The sequence below is a fragment of the Cebus imitator genome, unplaced genomic scaffold (genome assembly GCF_001604975.1).
Source record: "Cebus imitator isolate Cc_AM_T3 unplaced genomic scaffold, Cebus_imitator-1.0 Scaffold169, whole genome shotgun sequence".
In the NCBI taxonomy this organism is placed as follows: domain Eukaryota; kingdom Metazoa; phylum Chordata; class Mammalia; order Primates; family Cebidae; genus Cebus; species Cebus imitator.
In genome coordinates, this window is record NW_016107484.1 from 1,237,933 (window position 1) to 1,258,996 (window position 21,064).

At 40.9% G+C, this 21,064-nt stretch overlaps 1 protein-coding gene across 23 annotated transcripts in view; it reads right to left on the reverse strand.

Annotated features, from left to right (window-relative positions):
- Positions 1-21,064, reverse strand: part of CLIP1 (CAP-Gly domain containing linker protein 1) — a 141,335-nt gene that overhangs the window by 28,619 nt on the left and 91,652 nt on the right. For all 23 annotated transcript variants that reach the window (XM_037744215.1, XM_037744214.1, XM_037744218.1 and 20 more), the window contains 3 exons: positions 18,836-18,952; positions 15,801-15,907; positions 9,568-9,688 (listed from right to left, as the gene is read on the reverse strand). In XM_037744215.1, coding sequence (XP_037600143.1) covers positions 9,568-9,688; positions 15,801-15,907; positions 18,836-18,952 — 345 coding nt within the window. The remainder of the gene's footprint in view (positions 1-9,567; positions 9,689-15,800; positions 15,908-18,835; positions 18,953-21,064) is intronic.

A 21,064-nucleotide genomic window follows, 5' to 3' on the forward strand; every position in this document is an offset into this window, starting at 1 on the left:
GGTATGCACCTGCAGTCCCAACTACCCGGGAGGCTGAGGTGGAAGGATGGCTTGAGCCAGGGTAGTTGAGACTGCAGTGAGCTGTGATTATGCCACTGTACTCCAGCCTAGGAGGCAGAGCAAGATACAATCAAAAGAAAAAAAAAGACCATAATTAACACTAGCTGAATGACATGCCAGACATCTCCATGTATATACAGAATGAGAAGGACAAAGAGAGGGAGGGAAAAGCAAATTTAATTTTACTTTAATAGGAGGGAGAAAAAAATGGAAGTAAACAAAATAAATTTGTTGAGAGCAAAAAAATATTTACCACAAGATACGTATGATTCTAAGACATCCCAATAGGTTCACACTATACATTTGTTTTGTAAAATTTTTTAAGTAAAATATGTTTTTAAAATGTAATATGTTGACATCATTTCAAATTAATTCTTTTTTTTTTTTTTTGAAGCAGGGTCTTGCTCTGTCACCCAGGCTGGAGTGCAGTGGCGATCAAATTTTGTTAGTCACGTTCTCTATATATTTTTTCTACTTTTTTTCTTTTTCTTTTTACCTTGCAAATGTTTTAAACTTGTATTCACCAAATGATCAAAATTAACATCATCAATAATGGGACAAAGAAACAGCATATGCTGTTAAGTTTCACTTGGGGTAGCTGGCTTAACAATATGCCTCCTGGCAGGACACAGTATCACTTACATAGTCTTCCTGCTAAAAATGCGTAACCTGAATATCATCAGGAAGAAACATCACACAAACTGAAAATGAGAGACTTTATGCAGCTTTAACTGGCCTGTTCTTATAAAAAAAAAAGTCAATGTCATGAAAGACAAAAACAGAGGAATCATTCCAAATTAAAGATGACTAAAGAGACATGACAATTCAGTGAGAAGAATGCATGAAATTGGACTGGATCCTGAATTTAAAAAATAAAGCTGTAAAGGACATTACTGGGACAACTGCCTGAACAGGAATAGGGTCTGTACATCGGTAATTGCGTTGTATTGAGGTTAAACTCCCTGAATTTGATGACTGCATGGGGTTTATGTAAAAATAATAAAATATGAGCATTATTTATTCTATTCTTACAACTTTTCACAAGGTTTGAAATAATTTCCAAATAAAATATTAAAAACATTAGTATGGGCCGGGCACGGTGGTTCACATCTATAATCCCAGTTGGGAAGCCAAGGTGAGAGGATCACAAGGTCAGGAGTTTGAGACCAGCCTGGCCAACATGATGAAACCCCATCTCTACTAAAAATACAAAAATTAGCTGGGCGTGGTGGCGTGCGCCTGTATTTCCAGCTACTTGGGAGGCTGAGGCAAGAGAATCCCTTGAACCCGGGAGGTGGAGGTTGCAGTGAGCCGAGATTGTGCCACTGTTCTCCAGCCTGGGCAACAGAATGAGACTCCATCTCAAAAAAAAAAGAACCCCACAACATTAGTATGTGCCCATAAACCCCACAGCTGTGTGCTTAGCTATCTGTTTACTTGGATTTAATGCTCACGACCAGTCCTTGTGTCCATTTCTCTTTTGCTAATGCCTTTATTTTGATTCATGTCTTGCTTGGCTCAAATTTACCATCAAGTGTCTACTTTCCAGAAGGACCCACAGACACCACAGCTTCTAAGTCCTTTCATATCTGAAAACATGAAACTGAATAGGCATTATCTGGATATGACAACCTTGGCCATATTTCCTGTCCCTGAGAACTCTGGACGCAGTGCAGCAGAATTTTCTGGCATTGAATGTATCTGCAGTGGGCTGGTTTTTTAAGTTTTTATAAGAAATTTGATTTTTCTGCCTGGGCACTTAGAACTATTTCTATATTGTTGAATTTCAATAATCACCAGGGTATTTGTGTGTGTGTGTGTGTGTGTGTTTATTTTGGACCAATTTTTCCCAGTGGGTTCCCCTACTGGGTTTCCATACAACCCACTCTCTTTTCTGTTTGCAGATTCAGTTCTTCCTTTACTTGGGAAAATTTCCTTATCTCCTAATACTTTAAAAAATTATATATATGTATACATACACACACACACACACACACATAATATACATATATATGCATATAACATATATATAACACATAACACATGTTATATATATTTATACATATATAATACATTATATATGAGTATATATGTAACATACATATTATATATGTAACATACATATTATATAACATATGTAACATATATGTAACATCTATAACATGTTAATATATGTGTGTTGTACATATTATGTATACATGTATATTATGTGTGTATACATGTTATATATATTATACGCACATACACACACATATATATATATTTTTTTGAGATGGAGTCTTGCTGTGTCCCCCAGGCTGGAGCGCAGTAGTGCCATCTCAGCTCACTGCAACCTCTGCCTCTCAGGTTCAAGTTGTTCTCCTGTGTCAGTATGCAGGTAGCTGGGATTACAGGTGCTTGCCACTATGCTCAGCTAATTTTTGTATTTTCAGTAGAGACAGGGTTTTGCCATGTTGGCCAGGCTGGTTTCAAACTTCCGACCTCAAGTGATCCACCTGCCTCACCTCCCAAAGTGCTTGGATTACAGGCTTGAGCCACCGCACCCAGCATATATATATATTATATATAATATTAATATAATATATATTAAATAATATAATTAATATATATTATATATTTATATTATATATTATATATGTTGTATAATATATAATATATATATTTATTATATTATATAATATATATTATATATTTATTATATATAATATTATATATATATATATATATATTTTTTTTTTTTTGAGACAGGGTCTTTCTATGTTGCCCAGGCTGGTCTTGAACTCCTGGGCTCAAACAATCTCCTGCCTTGGCCTCCCAAAGTGCTGGGATTACAGACGCGAGCCACTGCACCCAGTCCTTTCCTTTATGTTTTTAAGAAATGTTTATAAGGCTGCTTTCTGTTTCTGATTTATTTAGTAGTCTTGATATGGTGTGGTTTGGTCTTGAATTTGTTTCCTTAATTCTTCAATCTCCGTTAAACTTGTGTCATTTTATCATCTCCTCTTTGAACAGTTGTTTTATTCAAATAACTTTAGTTTTACATAACACAAAGCCCTATTTTCCCTGGGTATCAGCTTCTCTTGGCCTGAATTCCTGTCTCTCTCTGGCTCTCGGTGTTCTGTTCTTTCCCTTTCCGTCTTAGGTTACGGTATGCATACACTTCATCTTATTCCGGATGGCTCTACCTAAACCTTCCCTTTGTTCCATATGCCATGAGTTTCCCCCAACACCCTTCCTACCTTATCTGAGGCCTTTATCTTCAACCCTGTGCTACAGCTGAAAGTTAAGCATTGTAATTGACACATTTCTATAGCCAGAGGTTTCTGGATAGAGTCAAGTTTGGGATAGTTGAGGCTACACAAAGACTCTGTTGGCGATCTCTTTCCTGAGATTTTTCTTCAGTGTTCTGTACATATCACTCACTCTACCTGAATACAGGTAATCCCATTCCCACAGGAGAATATCCTCTGCCTTGGGGCACGTATCCCCAGCAAGCTCTTTCCACAACTGCTCTTACCACTTCTGCTACCTTCCCTTCCTAGAGACTGGAACCCAGCCACTCCTGTGGTCAGAGACGGTTATGTGATACGATCACAGAAATATGAACTTTCTTCCCCAAATTAGAAGACAGAGCATGTGAGAAGCCCTTTGCGTTTCCCTGCCTTGTCCTCCCCTGCTTCCTTCCGGACAGCTCTGCGATGCTTGAGGTACAACAGCCAACTGGGGATCAAGTGGACAGGAGCTACATGCCTAGGAGGGCAGCAAGCAGAAGGAAGAGCCGGCTCTGTGAGGACGTTCCTGAGGGGACACCCGCCCTGCACTGCCCACCTGCAGACTTCTTATCACTTGGAAAAAATACCCATGGTGCCCTGTGCCTGTCAGCCACAGTTTGTTGGCTGGCCTAGCTATAGAAAATGACCACTGGCAGATGTTCCCACTGCTAGTAAAATCCTGAGGTGGTACAAGAGGGTGTCAAGCCTCAGAAATTTTTCCTTGACTTTTCCCAGGCTGTCTACTCACCTCTTCAGTCTAATTTTTTCCAAACTGGACTGGGCGAAGAGACAGACAGGATTTGAGTAAAAATTCTCAGGATTTTGCTGTTCATCATTCTTTCCACTTACCACTGGGGACACAGTGTCAGAGTCAACCCACAATTTTGTTTCCTTTTTTGGTTGCCAATTTACTTTTTATTTTTTGGACAGAATCTTGCTCTGTCACCTAGGCTGGAGTGCCGTGGTGCAATCTCGGCTCATGCAACCTCTGCCTCCTGGGTTCAAGAGATTCTCCTGTCTCCTGCCTCAGTCTCCTGAATAGCCAGAATTACAGGCACGCACTGCCATGCCTGGCTCATTTTTGTATTTTTTATTGGAGATGGGATTTCACCATGTTTTTCAGCTGGTCTCGAACTCCTGACCTCAGGTGATCTATCTGCCTCAGCCTCCTAAAGTAAGTGCTGGGATTATAGGTGTGAGCCCCCGCATCCAGCCTTGGTTGCCAATTTAAAAGTTTACAGCAGTACTTTGGGAGGCCAAGGCGGGTGGATCGTGAGGTCAGGAGCTCAAGACCAACCTGGCAAAATTGGTGAAACCCCATCTCTACTAAAAATACAAAAAATTAGCTGGGCATGATGGCACATGACTGTAGTCCCAGCTGCTTAGGAGGCTGAGACAGGAGAATTGCTTGAACCTGGGAGGTGAGATTGCAGTGAGCCGAGATCGTACCACCGCACTCCAGGCTGGGTGACAGAGTGAGACTCTGTCTCAAAAAAAAAAAAGTTTACAGCATGAAGTTGACTGTCTTTGTTGGCTTCTGCTGGACACATTTTTTAATACAGAAAAACTGTGTTCGTAGCATTGGGTACTGAAGGGAGAGAGCAGGAGGCGGTGATCTCGCTTCAATTGGCCCTAGTTGCCCAGAAGTCCCCTGAGCCCAGATTAAAAATATGATGGCTGATAACCACCATTTTTCCAAACTAATACACAATAAGCTAAAAATAGCTTTCCCTTTCTAAGCATTCATGTCTGGGAATTCAGGCTCATTTAAATGGCAGGTGACTATTCATGATCAATTTAGTTGCTAACCCCAATTTTTTTGTGTAACACATCTGCTGTAAACTCTGTTAGGAAAAACTGTTCATGAAATACACTTATGGAGTCATTTAATCCCTGTCCAGTTTCCATAAGCAAACTGTAACCTCATTCCACAAATAGCCAGGGGGAGAATCAGCTCTGTTCCCATAGTGACAGCTCACTGTATTTGCTATCTTTACAAGGGGGAACACATGTTGAGGTTTGGAAACAATAAATCAGACATATCAAAAGTGACTACCTAAGGTGACTATTTCTGTAGAAGAACTAACATTATTTTTAGAATTCCCTATGAAAAGAAAATAGGGGCTGGGAGCCCAGGAGGTTGAGGCTGTAGTGAGCTATGATAGCATCACCACACTCTAGCCCAGGTGACACAGTGAGACCCTATCTCTTAAAAAAAGAAATGAATACTCTGTATGGTTGCCAATAATCTTAAACTACATGACCCTGCCTGAATTCACACTATATGCTTCTACTAGCTACGCAGAAAGCAAATGCCCTACTAAGTTGGCGATGAGGTTTTTGGCAAGTACAGCTCTCCAAAAAAAGCTATTGTGATGGTTCATACTGAGTGTCAACTTGACTGGACTGCGGAAGCAAAGTCTTGATCCTAGGTATGTCTGGGAGGGTGTTGCCAAGGGAGATTAACATTTGAGCCAATGGGCTGAGAAAGGCAGGCCCACCCTTAATCTGGGTGGGCACAATCTAATCAACTGTCATGGCAACCAGAACAAAAAGCAGGCAGATGGCCGGGTGTGGTGGCTCACACCTGTAATCCCAGCACTTTGGGAGGCTGAAGTGGACAGACTGTCTGAGCTCAGGAGTTTGAGATCACCCTGGGCAACAGGATGAAACCCAGTCTCTACTAAAATACAAAAAATTATTTGGGTGTGGTGGCACTCGCCTGTAGTCCCAGCTACTAGGGAGGCTGAGGCACAAGAATCACTTGAGCCCTGGAGGCGGAGGTTGCAGTAAGCCGAGATAGAGCTTCTGCACTACAGCTTGGAATACAGAGTGAGATTCCAGCTAAAGAAAAAAAAAAAAAAGCAGGCAGAAGAATGCTTAAAGGCTAGACTGGCTTAGCCTCCCAGCCTACATTTTCCTCCCAGGCTGGACGCTTCCTGCCCTCGAACTTGGACTTCTAGTTCTTCAGCTTTGGGACTCGGACTGGCTTCCTTGCTCCTCAGCTTACAGATGGCCTCCTGTGGGTCCTTGTGATTGTGTGAGTTAATACTCGTTAATAAACTCCTCTTTATTAGTTCTGTCCCTCTAGTGAACCCTAATACAGTTATGAAACTGGAGGTAAATGGAATCATCTAAAAAAGTGGAAAGAGCAATCACAAAGTCTCTTTTCTATAAAACAGAAACTGGGGCTCTGGCTAAAAACAAGATACTCACCAAATACCCATCCATTCATTCAAACCTACAAGTGGTGCTCTATGATTCCTACTTTCTCACAGTCTGGGAGAAGCAGAAGCACATGATACTGACCACAGTGCTGGGTTCTAAGGGTCAGGGCACTGCAGAGAGGCAGGAGTTCACTCTGATTGAGATCAGAGGCAATGACCATTAACATGGGCCTCTAAGAATGAGATACACTTACCAAATGGGAAAGGAGACAAGAAAAGACACAAAAGCAGACCTGTGAATGGCAAGATTCTGAGATGCCCTGGGTTTTCTAAGCAAAACATTTGAGGCAGGAAAAAAAAAAGTACCAGTAGTGTTCCAAGTGCATTTTTAGAGCACTGTTTGACCCCACCTACCCCATTTCTAGCTCACAGCTTTTTAAAAATCTTGAACAATAATCATGAAGTAAGTAGAAATAAGTTTTATTCTCAGTATAGGACAGCAGCTGGACAAACAGGCTTTCTTTCAAGTTAGACAGACATGATTTCAAATCTCAGTTCCTCCACTGCCTATCTGTGTATCCTTGGTAAGTTAGTTCATGTTTGAGCCTGTTTCCTGTCTAAAAATAATCCTACTATCTCTGAGGTAGGTTGTGATGATTCCATGAAATTATGGTAAAGCAATCAGCTCAATTCAACAAATTATGGTGCTTCTAAATAAGGAGTCAGAAGAGATTCCTGGGTCATGGGTCAGTATTTACCTTTCCCAAGTCAATCTAGTCTCCACTGTCTCAATTTTAGAATGAAAAAGTAAATTCTTCTGTAGTACTACAACTGAAAATCTTTTTTTAAATAGCATTTCTGCCAAATACAATAGCTTTATATTTCTAACACAGCTGATCAATAGTTTGACTTAACTATAGAAAGCAACTAAGTGAAATTTTATAGAATTCTTGGAGATGATACAGTAAGAGAGTAACAGAGCCCCATGATTAATCAGTCTTTATTAAACTAAGGTTGCTTCTAAGTTATTTTAAATGGGTGGCTCACTCCACTCTTTTGAAATATATATTCCATGGAAAGAATGATCTGTAATCTTTTTTGGTAATCAATATTTTCCACAATCTCCATCATGAAAGCCAATCACATTTTAGTTCACACCCATATTATTTCTCCTTCTGAGTTAAATACAGAAAACTACCAGTAGCATAAGAATCCACCCCATTCTTTAAAAGGAAGTCACTTCTTCACTCGCACCCCACCATCCCCCTGTTCCTGTAGGCATTATTTTCTATCACTCTGCAAAGTGCCTGATTTTTACATTTTTAAATCACAAAACCTTTTCAGTAGGAAGCTAACTGAAATCTCTACTGCAAAAAAGAACAGAGCTGCTAGGATAGAGAGGAGTCCAACACAGGCAAAGAAACTGTGGGAAATTCTAAACAAGGAAGCATGTTGTCTCCTGAATCCCTTCTGGTTCTGAGTGACAGAGACAAGAACTATAATCATCAGTCCAGTTAAAGTCACAGCATAAGATAAGAGGATAATCTCTGTATGTTCCTCCTATTTATGGAAACCACTCTCTCTACCAGAGATGTTCAATGAAATGATACAAGATGGGAAAAGACTCAGCACTTAGCCAAAATTCTTCTCTTCCAAGTCCCTGTGGACACATTGATACTGGAGATGCCAAATGATGTGCGTGTTTCAGCTTATGCCAGAAAAAAAAGAACCCCTGCTGGTCAATAGTCTTTGATTCTTCATGAACTCCAGTTTCCCACAAACTCATGAAGGGAGAGTGCAATGACCCTAGTTAAGTCAACACACTGATTCTTTCCTTGGCCCCCATCAGAAGATGACATCTCTTGACACTACTCACCGAGTAATGCTGAACAAATTACTATCATCTTTGTGCTCCCATTTCCCCTTTCACAAATGGGGATAATAATAGTGCTATTGCTTTGAATTATGGCAGGGACTGAGATGATAGCTACCATTTATTTGTGCCGTCACATAGCAAGAGCCCATAAGTGTTAGTTACTATCACCAATAGCATCGTCATCATTTTGGAGTCTGGAGAGATGTAGCACTTCTTTCACAAAATAAGAAAATTGTGGAGAGTGATAGTGAAGATTTTAAAGTCTAAAATTAACTCTCCAAAAAGTGCTTTTGCCACAAACTGCACCATGTCAATGGCTACTCCGTACAATTACCCCAAATTACTCCATTCCAAGTAAGAATTAATGTTTGCAACATATAATGGGAAAAAAAAAAATTCCCCTTGGAGTACAAAGCAAGAATGAATGACTACACAGCAAAAGTCTCTTAAAAATGTACTTCTAAGCTGCTGCTCTGAAGTCAGATGTGACTCACAATTCAGCACTTTGATTCAACTGCTAAAGAAGAATAAAAGGTAGAATACAGCTTCCTTTAAAATCAGTTTTGTTGCCACGTTTAACTTCTATAAGAAACCTCTGTAATTTAAATATAGAAGCAAACAGGTTGTGGTCTGCTTGTAGTTCATTCCAGTTGTAACATATATTTTATATTTACCAAAGCACACAAGGGCACATATATGCACAGTTCCATTAGGAAAGGCGTAAGCATGTTTTCTAATTTAAAGAAAAGCAGAGTTCTATTAAAAATCAGTTGCCAACACTCACACCAAATCTATATTCTTGGAATCTGTTCTTCAAAATCAGTTTTGATCAAAGTGAAAAAAATCTTAAGAGAAAAATAATTTTGAAATCCAAGTAGTAGTAGGTAGAAGATACTGTCCCCTTCTATTTAAATGTTTAGCTGTAAGATTGTCTAATAAAGACCATATTTTCTACTTGCTTGGAAGTTCCAGTATTTTGTGTGTTTTTTAAAGGACTTGTCAAATCGCTCCTACCCTAAATCCTACAGCAGTATGTTTGAAAACAAGGAGACACATAGCACAAGTAACTTGGAATTCCATTTGGAATGACCCCACCACACTGAGCAGACCTCTGAGTAGCCTCTGAGCATGCTGCCAACAGCAGCAGCAGCTGGCACGGCAGAGCTGGAAACCCCCACCAAAGGACACTGACCTTTTGATGACTTGTGACTTCGTCTCTGCTTCTCCCCAGCTCCTCAGCAAGTTTAACGTTCTCTTCTTGCAATGCTGAAAGCTGCTGGGACTTCTGAGCTGCTGCCTGCTTTAGGGTTTCTCTGCAAGGACAGTGAGTGCTGGGTTACCATAGAAACAAGACAGGCAAGGAAACTGTGGGAGACAACCAGCTTCACAGCACTGAGGAAAATATATCTGGGTCACATGACTGATAGGATCTATAATAACAGCAGACAGTATTATCTACATGCAGAAGGGCTAAATGGCCATAACCTCCCAAAAGGAGGACTGCCACCCACAATTATTACATTTTTCAGAACCTAATAAACACTGTGCCCACCCTCCCACCACTCAAACTTACACCATAAAAAAGGAATTTTGCTATAAAATACATGGCAGAAGAGATGGTCAGCCCTCCTGTCTTTAGGAATATTTCCCTTAGATTATTTTACTAAAATCCACTTCATTGATAAAGTGATTTAATTTGCTGCCATAGCACTCTGTTCTAACTGCACAGATCTATAAATTTGTTTTTCTCTGGAAGAAATAAAAATCCAATGGTCCCATTTACCAGTATCTGTCAGAGTCAAGTGCTGATGTAAATCTGAGTATAATTTTAGGACAACTAGAGGCGGAATGCCCAAAGGAAATAGTTTTCTAATTACATAACAGGTGTTTTATTTTGATAGTCTTTCCACAATGCTGATTTATAATTGAAAAAAGCAAATAAAAATATAATACAACCTGCTAACCTATACCATGAATAACCATAGAAAATATGAACAGGATAGCTATATTTATTAAACAACTTCCTGTTCTTAAAATAATCAAAAACATACATCCTAAACATTATCCTTTATACATGAATATGCACAATATTTGATCACTAAATCTTAGTTTTATGCTCTAGAGGGTTTTGATGCAATTGTGAATTTTAAGTACGTCTGTGTTGGTTAAACTCCATTTAGCAAGCTGTCATACATGGCTGAATTCTGAATCAAGTCATCTGGGTATGAATCCATCTGCTGATGCATGAACGCATCTATTTTTAACTTCAATTGTCTAATGGGTGGTGGTTCTCGGCACATTCGATTTTCTCAATTTTTAATTCTCCATCCACCTATAATATGCACACTGGGATGACCTCAGGAAGACTTAGGGAAATAAATCTACACAAAAATTCTCTTAGCATACTAATTAGGCTTTCTACAGAGATGTTTATTTAGCAATTAAAGAAAAACTGAGAGGGAATTTTAGCCTCAGCTAGTTACTCACGAAAGAGATTCATATATACAAATCTCTATTCATATACGTATGTATGTACACATGCATACACACATATCACAGCTAAAGTTCATCTGTCCAAGTCCATCAATCCTTGACAAATCAGATTTCCTTATGGTAAAATTATCGTAAGCCAAACGTCATATTTTCCAGGTGGTCACTGTCTTCATGAGTGGCTACATGGTGTCTGCATGTGTGTGGCCTGTCAAAGTACTACACTTACACTCTTGTTCCTTCTCTCTCAAGCCCACAGAAAAGAAAATTTAAAACAACGCATCAAGGAAGTAATCTAAAAGTGGCCAAAGTGGCCTAAAGCACTGACCTATAAAAACAAAATTTAGTGTTTTAAAATGTACAAAATGCCTCCATGTCCATTTTCTCACTTAATCCTGGAAGCCCAAGGAGGCTAATGTTATTTATGTTTTAACAGGAAGATTGAAGCTCTGGAAAGTACACAGATTTGCCCCAAATCATAAAGCCAGTAAGCAGCAAAACCACAAGAATAGGAGCTACAATTGGCAGATGACTTCAGTCGTGATTCAGATATAGGGCACTTCATTTTTTCTTTAGTGGGTAGCGGGTGAATTCATTTCATAGAGGAAAGAGGCTCCGATAACCCAAATTCTGGAAATACTCAAAGAATGATTCTCAAAATAGCCACAAAAATATTTCCAATGGTTTTTAAAGAAGCTACTTTTCTTTCTACATGACAAGATACCTTGACACAGAAAAGACTATAGGTTTAAAATGGAAGACAAAATAAACATAATTAATATTGACATGCAAACATTTTACTTATAAATCCATCATAAATCTATTATCATGCTAAATATATTGTAGATTTACTACTGTGCCAGGTGAGTAAAGACAAAAATTAAATTGCTTGGCTGGGCGTGGTGGCTCACGCCTGTAATCCAAGCACTTTGGAGGCCAAGGCAGGCAGATCACCTGAGGTCGGGAGTTCAAGACCAGCCTGATCAACATGGTGAAACCCTGTCTTTTTAAAAAAAAAAAAAAATAATGAATTTAAAAAATTGAAAAAAAAAATTAAATTGCTTATATCCTTTTTTCCCTAAGATCCAAAATTATACACCACGAGAAACTCTTTTATTGTTGATCCCCAACTGAAAATAGGAGCTGGCTAACTGAAATCAAGCAAGAGCTTTCCTAAAACCAGCCTTGTAAGTGGTACACAGGAAAAGAACATTCAGTTACAAGTGCTGCTTTCCAGGGGCAAGGGCAATATTCTAGAGGGAGTGGTTCCTAGGTGGCCGAGTACAGTGGCTCAAGCCTGTAATCCCAGCACTTTGGGAGGCCCAGGCAGGCACATCATTTGAGGCCATGAGTTTGAGACCAGCCTGACAAACATGGCAAAACCCCGTCTCTATTAAAAATACAAAAATTAGCTGGGCGTGGTGGTGCGCGCCTGTAATCCCAGCCACTCAGGAGGCTGAGGTGGGATGCTGAATTGAACCCAGGAGGTGGAGGCTGCAGTGAGCTGAGACAGCTGCCACTGCATTCTAGCTTGGGCAACAGAGTGAGATCCTGTCTCAAAAAAAAAAAAAAAAAAGAAAGAAAGAAAGAAAGAAGAAAAGAAACCCTGGTCTATGTTGGTGCCTCTTTTTCTCCAGGAACCACAGTCCTATTAGGTGAGGAGAAACACCAAAAAAGCTCCAGAGGACACACGAAATCCCATACACGCTAAACCACGGAAGAGGCAAGCGGCTGTTCATTCTCCAGCTTTGAGCCCTGAGGAATAAGACTAGGGAAAGGCAAAGTGACTGCTGTGTTTTGAGAAGCATGTTCCCATTACACAGTCCTCTTACAGCAGATGGCCCTTGAAATCTGACCAGGGAGCCACCAGTCATCAGGGGTAGGGGCTTTTTCAACCTACTCCCCATACCTCCTGTGCCCGCTTCCGTGGAACGCTATCAACATGTCTCCCACTGCTCCTCCCTCTTGTAAACAGTCCTGGCCATGAAGTGTCATGTCACTGACAAGAAAATGTGATTCCCTCACGTCTGTTGGGGCAAAAAAAGGTAGAGAATCCAAAGCAGCCGAGGCTTTTTCTGCCTGGGATCTGGTTCCTCCTCACCTGAATGACTGAGCTCAGGGATCAGAGGTCTGGGAAGCACAGCAGCAGGAACAGCTCAGCACAGGCTGGGGTTAGCGCAACAGCAGCTGTAGCCAGAATCTCAGCTAAGCTTTTATTAGTCAGTGAAATAATTCAAAGGAGAGGTGCACAAAAACAATTTATGTCTTCATGGGGTGAAAACAACCCCACGCTAACTAGGGGTAGATGACATGACAGGATTCAGTGAGGACTCTGAACATTAAAGGGTGATCTCACTGGAATACTAGTAATGACTGCAACAAAAGACTCCTAAGAACTGGTGCAGTGGCTCACGCCTGTAATCCAATCACTTTGGGAGGCCAAGGCAGGCAGATCATTTGAGGCCAGGGGTTCAAGACCAGCCTGGCCAACATAGTGAAACCCCACCTCTACTAAAAATACAAAAATATGGCCAGGCACGGTGGCTCACACCTGTAATCCCAGAACTTTGGGAGGCCGAGGTGGGTGGACAACAAGGTCATGAGTTTGAGACCAGCCTGGCCAATATGGTGAAAGCCAGTCTCTATAAAAATACAAAGATTAGTTGGGCGTCATGGCACATAACTGTAATCCTAGCTACTTGGGAGGCTGAGGCAGGAGAATTGCTTGAACCTGGAAGGTGGAAGTTGCTGTGAGCCGAGATTGCACCACTGCACTAGAGTGGGCAACAAAGTGAGACTCCATCTCAAAAAAAAAAAAAAAAAATTAGCAGAGCATGGCGGTACGCCCCGGTAATCCCAGCTACTTAGGAGGCTGAGGCACAAGAATCACTTGAACCAGGGAGGCAGAGGTTGTGGTGAGCAGAGATCACCCACGACGCTCCAGTCTGGGCAACAGAGTGAGACTCTGTCTCAGAAAACAACAGCAACAACAAACAAACAAACAACAATAACAACAAAAGACTCCTAAGTCGTACTGCAGAAAACAAGAATTTTATCTAAACCCCAAGAGCTCTATTGGCCAGGTCCACTTGGCCCTGCCCCTCCGTCACCTAGTAGGACCCAGGAAGCTTGGTGGTGGGATTACCGCAGTGGAGGCTGGTGAGGGAGTCACCCGTGGCAGATCCCATGCTCCCTCACCAGCTGCCCGTGGGACACAACACAGGAATTCAACCTGGTGCTCCAAAGCCCTTCAGATTTGCAAAATGACTTGTGTCACCAGAAAAAGAAATTCTAAACTATACCTGCACCCACTTCCTCAATGAATACAACTAAACTATCACATTACAACAAATGACTTTGTTTTTCCTGTCTTGGTGATCCATCTTCTATTTGTGTCATTTGATGTTGGTAGCCCAAGGAAATTGAAGCCTCCCCAATGACCATAATCACAATTGTAAATTTATAAATCTGCATAAATGAAATTGTTAGAACTGTTTAAACACAATCACATAATCTAGAGACCCACCATTAAAACTAGGACTGAAGAAGAAAATCACTGATACCATGAGCTGTGCACAGGTGCAGCTCAGATCAAATTTTTCCTAGGAAAATGTAAAACTCTCAGAAGAACCACACATGTGCTAGTTTAATCCAAGCTCAGTCAACAAATAGTACTGAGGATGGTGACTTTGGAACTGATGCTTTTGTTTTTGTTTGAATCTCATCTATGTATTAGGATTGGAAATAAACGAAACAAATCCTTGAAGGGCAGGGACTGTATATACTCACCTTTTGTATCCTTCCTACCTTAACCGTATCTACCATGAAACACACAGACATATTCAAATGTTCACCAGGTTAATTAGCTTTAGGATTTTAGGTTAATATGGTTGATACAGTGTAGTTAACAGAAGACCAAACGAAATCTACACTGTAACCATTCTTTAAAATGTCAGATAAATACCAATCTCTAATAACTACACTAGTCAAACTTGAAAGGCAAGAACTGAGTTAGCATCAACAAAGGAAGTATGAACAATCTGCCTGAAACCATAAAACAAATTGATGTGTAAACTTTAATTTTAAAGTCTTCCAAAAATGCTAGTCATTTCATTTCCATGCCAGATGATTTGATTACTCTTAAAATTGAAATACTGAAAATGTAGAAAGTGACATGCTGTTTGTTTTTCCTATAAAAAGAATTTTGATGGACTTGCTAATAAAGGGTCTGACATTTCCAAATGTTAAGATTGGCTGGGTAGGTGTGGTGGCTCAAGCCTGTAATCCCAGCACTTTGGGAGGCCGAGGCGGGGGGATCAGTTGAGGTCAGGAGTTCGAGACCAAATGTTAAGACTGGCTATTCTGATTCTACTTGTACTTTCATAAGGCTTTCAAGTCACTTCTTTTCTTTTCTTTTTTTTGAGACAGGATCTCACTCTGTCACCCAGGCTGGAGTACAGTGGCATGATAATGGCTCACTGCAGCCTTGACCTGCCGGGCTCACGTGATCTTCCTACCTCAGCCTCCCAAGTAACTGGCACTGTAGGGATGCACCACCATACCCAACTAATTTTTGTATATTTTGTAGAAACAGAGTTTCACCATGTTGCCCAGGCTGATCTCAAACTCCTGGGCTCGAGTGATCTACCCACCTTGACCTCCCGGTGCTGGGATTACAGGCATGTGCCACTGCACCCAGCCCAAAGTCACATTTGAATCCCCAACATAACTCATCAACCAGTACACATTTCATTCTGATCCTTTAACTTAGATGTGGTTCTGACTTAACAGTGGTTACTGATGTTACCTCCAGGGTATGCAACAGAGTTTGCATACTTTATGTACTTCTCAAATATTTTTTAAATGATTAGCACTGTGTTCACTTTTTCAATTTAAAATAAATTCCATAATTTTTCTCAAAGGAGATAAACTTACATTTCTTTCCTGAATTCTTCCATTTTTTGATTCTCTACAGTCAGGAGTTCTTTTGATTTGTTCAGCTCTTCCACATTTTTCAGGTTGTTTTCTTTAAGTGTGTCCAACTTAAAGACCAAGAGAAAAAAACTTGATGAAATTATTTCCTTTTCCAATGATATAAATGAACAAATTATTCATGAAAATGTGTATTGAAAAGATAGATGAAATTAGTCACTTGCAAAAAAAGTCTCCTGAGTCTCAGATGACAAGTCTATTACAAACTGTAAACCTCCTCCTTACATTTAGTCTGACATATCCTGTGCACCTGGCCAAAATGTCAAACTAAATTGCTACACAAAAGTAAAATTTTCTTTCATCTTGTGTACAATTCTCAGCACTTACCACTGAACTTCCTAACCAAATATGATTAAAAAAAATAGAAATAAAATGCAAAGTAATGACATAAGCAAGGATTATTCTTTGTAATGAAAAGAAGCCCTTTTCTTTCTCCAAAGATTAGTGATTTACGATATGTTTTTTTTTTTCCTTTTTGAGATGGAGTTTTGCTCTTGTGTCCAGGCTGGAGTGTAATGGTGCAATCTTGGCTCACCACAAGCTCCACCTCCCAGGTTCATGCGATTCTCCTGCCTCAGCCTCCCAAGTAGCTGGGATTACAGGCATGAACCACCACACTGGGCTAATTTTTTTTGTATTTTTAGTAGAGATGGGGTTTCTCCATGTTGGTCAGGCTGGTCTCAAACTCCCAACCTCAGGTGATCTGCCTGCCTTAGCCTCCCAAAGTGCTGGGCTTACAGGCATGAGCCACCGCACCCGGCCAGGATATGAAAGTTTTCAATGTCAGTACCAGATTTACATAGTCCTCACTACAAAAATTATTTGAATCAAAATTATTTGTAGATTGGAAAAAAATTTAGTTACCCATCTGAACTTGAAACTGAAGAGGAAAAAGCCATAACGTGGGACTGAAGAGCACTCACACCCACTTATCCACATCAGTGGCCCATGGGGATGCAGCCAGGTGTGGGCCTGGCCCTTGGTGGAAAGCCAGAGTTGTTACTGGGATAAGTGGGGATGTGACTGATCACAGGCTCTGGCAGGCGGCTGGAACTCTAGGTGTAGAGGCCACACCAAGGATGGTAGCTCATGTGGGCCTCCATTCCTCAAGGTGGCTCCTGGGCCTTGGGAAGTTGTCTCCTACAGCCAGAAAAGGGAGCTATCTCCTTTTGCCATGCTACATGCCACCAGTCAGGAGTCCCAGAAAGTGTCTTGCTCATTTTAAAACCAACATCTTCGTTTTAACACCTTTTAACATTCCAGATTAACAAAACAAGAAAAACAAAATATCACAATGGGTCCGAAAATATGGTTCATCCAACCCTGTATACTGGCTATAACAAAGACACAAAGGGATCTGTGGTAGAAGGACACAGTTTCCCCAATTCCACTGCTGCAGGTTAGACACGTTCCCTAAAATCTTCTCATTTACTTCAGGTTCTAATTTTGATTAACAGCTATGTTTTTAAATGCTTTTATATTTTTAGCTTAAGTCATCTTCTCTTAGGATTGTTCCTTCTTTAAATGTACTTCCTTCAATGTGAAGCGTTGTTATTGACCCTATCATTACCTCCAAATGTTCATCTCAAAGGATCCTTTGAGAAGTTGATCCTTGACCTCCACAACGAGGAGTCCTAGTTTTTACAGTGGCTCCTCAGTTTGGTCACCGCCTTCCCCTTGTTTTCCTTCCTTAATGTCTTACCTGCCTGTTACTTTTAAAACAATCTGGGCCAGGCACAGTGGCTCACACCTGTAATCCCAGCACTTTGGGAGACCGAGGCAGACGGATCGTGAGGACAGGAATTTGAGATCAGCCTGGCCAACATGGCGAAACCCTGTCTCTATTAAGAATATAAAAATTGCCGGGCGTGGTGGCTCAAGCCTGTAATCCCAGCACTTTGGGAGGCCGAGGCGGGTGGATCACAAGGTCAAGAGATCGAGACCATCCTGGTCAACATGGTGAAACCCCGTCTCTACTAAAACTACAAAAAATTAGCTGGGCATGGTGGTGCGTGCCTGTAATCCCAGCTACTCAGGAGGCTGAGGCAGGAGAATTGCCTGAACCCAGGAGGCGGAGGTTGCGGTGAGCCGAGACCGCGCCATTGCACTCCAGCCTGGGTATCAAGAGAGAAACTCCGTCTCAAAAAAAAAAAAAAAAAAGAATATAAAAATTAGCCAGGTGTGGTGGTGCGCACCTGTAATCCCAGCTACTTGGGAGGCTGAGGCAGGAGAATTGCTTGAACCTGGGAGGTGGAGGTTGCAGTGAGCCAAGATTGTGCCATCTAGCCTGGGTGACAAGAGCAGGACTCCAACTCAAAAAAACAAACAATAAAAGCATCTGAAGTTCCATAGGACTTCACATAACCATTTTGGTACATCAGTATTAGGATTTAGGTAACAGATTTCCAAACAAAGGTTGGTACGAGCTGGGAGGGTGGGAGCAGGAAAATCAAGAGGAGGAGAAATGCTACAGAAGGAGAAATGCTACTTGTGGACAGAATCAAAATATCCTGACGCCACAGATTTGTCCCAGCTCCAAAAGTGACTCATTCAAGATGGTACAAAAGGAAATCAGTACTGAGCTGGGCCAAGAAAAGGCCTACATCAAACTCAGGGCTGAGGAACGAAATTTAGTGGCTCAAAGTTGGGAAAGAGAAGAGAAAAAAACAATGGGTGTGATGTAAGACAAAGGATACAAAAGCTAGAGCAGGCCATCAGTACCTCCTTTTGCTAGTGCTATCACTAAATAGTTATCTTAGAAACCCACGCTATTAAGGTTTTTTCCTCAATTTGTAAAGTTTGATCCTAATAAGTAATGAAGTGATACACTTTATTAAATATTATCATGGCTCTGGCATACATTTCAAACCTGTGTAAGGCCACACTTCAAAAACATAAGCAATCCTGAGTTAGTGATCAAACATTCCAGGAAGTCGGTAAGCTGTTCTTTGTACAAAAAGCCATTTAAATCTGATTACTTCATTCTGTAGTTTTGCATTTGTTTGCTTGGTGTCCTCCAAGGAGGCCAGTGTCTCGGTCTTCTCTTTGGTCATCTGTTCCATTATGTGCATTGCATCTTCTGCTGTTTGAGCAGCCTAAATACAAGGAAACACTGTGAGAAATGAGGACACCCCTCACCGGCACCATCAGGTAAAGATCGGGCTGTGCTGTTCAGGCAGCACTCAGTGTCTGTGTAGGTAAGGGAGGCACACAGAGAGGGTGAATCAGTCACCAATCCAGTGCTGAAACAGACAGACCAAGACAAGAAAGGTCTTTACTCTGAAGTAGAATATGCAGACCCTTTCCTGTCATTTTCCAATGTCAATTGTTATGCAATTTGCATGTTTTCAGAACCTCTAAACATACATCTTCCAATGAAAGTTCCAAGTTAAATTGGCAAGCATGCTCCCTTCATTCTGACTTATGCTTGAAAGACTATTCAGTGGTAACAATGAACAACATCCTTATGTAGCTGAATTTCTTGGAATCATATTTACTATTAAAGGTTTAAAATACTATCCTTGCTATTTCAAATCTGGGGCTTTTGAAGTCAAATTTAGGTTGAGGATTTTTCAAATAAATATCGAAATTATTTGGGCACTTCTAACATAAGGCTGAAGTGTTTAATGAGAAGCATTTAATGCAAGCTGTGGGCAATGAATAAAAACACGGCTATGAATAAAAAGAGGCATGTGGAGACCAATTCTTAGCTGCTATAAAAAGTAATTATAAAAAGTTAGATATGGCCAGGCGTGGTGGCTCACACCTGTAATCCCAGCACTTTGGGAGGCTGAGGCAGGGAAATCACGAGGTCAGGAGTTCGAGACCAGCCTGGTCAACATACTGAAACCCCGTCTCTACAAAAAATACAAAAATTAGCCAGATGTGGTGGCATGCGCCTGTAGTACCAGTTACTCAGGAGGCTAAAACAGGAGAATCGCTTGAACCCAGGAGGTGGAGGCTCCTGGCTGAGTGACAGAGTGAGACTGCATCTCAAAAAAAAAAAATTAGATATAAAAATAACCACAAAAATAAATCAAAATATAGCCAGGTGTGGTGGCATGTACCTATAGTCCCAGCTATTCAGGGGGCTGAGACAGGAGGATTGCTTGAGCCCAGGAGGTCGAGAGCAGCCTATGCAACACAGCAAGATTTCCACCTTTAAAAAATAAACAAACGAACAGGCAAGCTGCAGTGGCTCATGCCTGTAATCTTAGCACTATGGGAGGCTGAGGTGGGCAGATCATGAGGTCAGGAGTTCAAGACCAGCCTGGACAACATGATGAAACCCCCTCTCTACTTAAAAAAAAAAAAAAAATTACAAAAATTAGCCGTGAATGATATCGGGGGCCTGTAATTCCAGCTATTCAGGAGGCTGAGGCAGGAGAATCGCCTGAACCCGGGATGCAGAAGTTGCAGTGAGCCAAGATCACGCTACTATACTCCAGCCTGGGTGACAGAGAAAGACTCTGTCTTAAAAATAAATTAATTAATTAATTTAAAAAATCCTTTTAGGCACTTGTTTATAATTTATTGGTCTAATAAAGTTTATGAAAATTCTCCATTATCCCTATCCAATTATCAGCCATGAAGATTTCAATGGAATCTTCCAACTCCAAATGGATAGACACAATGAAATAGTTAAAAGCCAAACAGAAGACTCTATATTTCAATATGTGCCAATTTCACCACTGCTTTTTTTTTCCCCTTGAGACGAAGTTTCACTCTTGTTGCCCAGGCTGGAGTGCAATGGCCTGATCTTGGTTCCCTGCAACTTCTGCCTCCTGGGCTCAAGCAATCCTCCCACCTCAGCCTCCCGAGTAGCTGGGACTACAGGCATGTGTCACTATGCCCAGCTAATTTCTGTATTTTTTGTAGAGACCAGGTTTTGCTATGTTGTCCAGGCTGGTCTCAAACTCCTGGATTGAAGCCATCTGTACACCTCAGCCTCCCAAAGTGTCGAAATACAGGCATGAGTCACTGTACCTGGACGACTTTCACTATGGCTCCTAAGCCTTTAAGAAACCACAGTTAACTTTTTCACAAAGTTTCTCGTTAAATTTAAAAAGAAATCCTTTTTATTCACAGTTTGCAATTTTCTCAAATGGGGAGAGAATACTGCAATGAGATACTTGGTAAAAAAAATAAAAAAAATAAAAAAATTAAAAAAAAAAACCTCCCTTTCAGAGGCAGAGGTTATGGTGAGC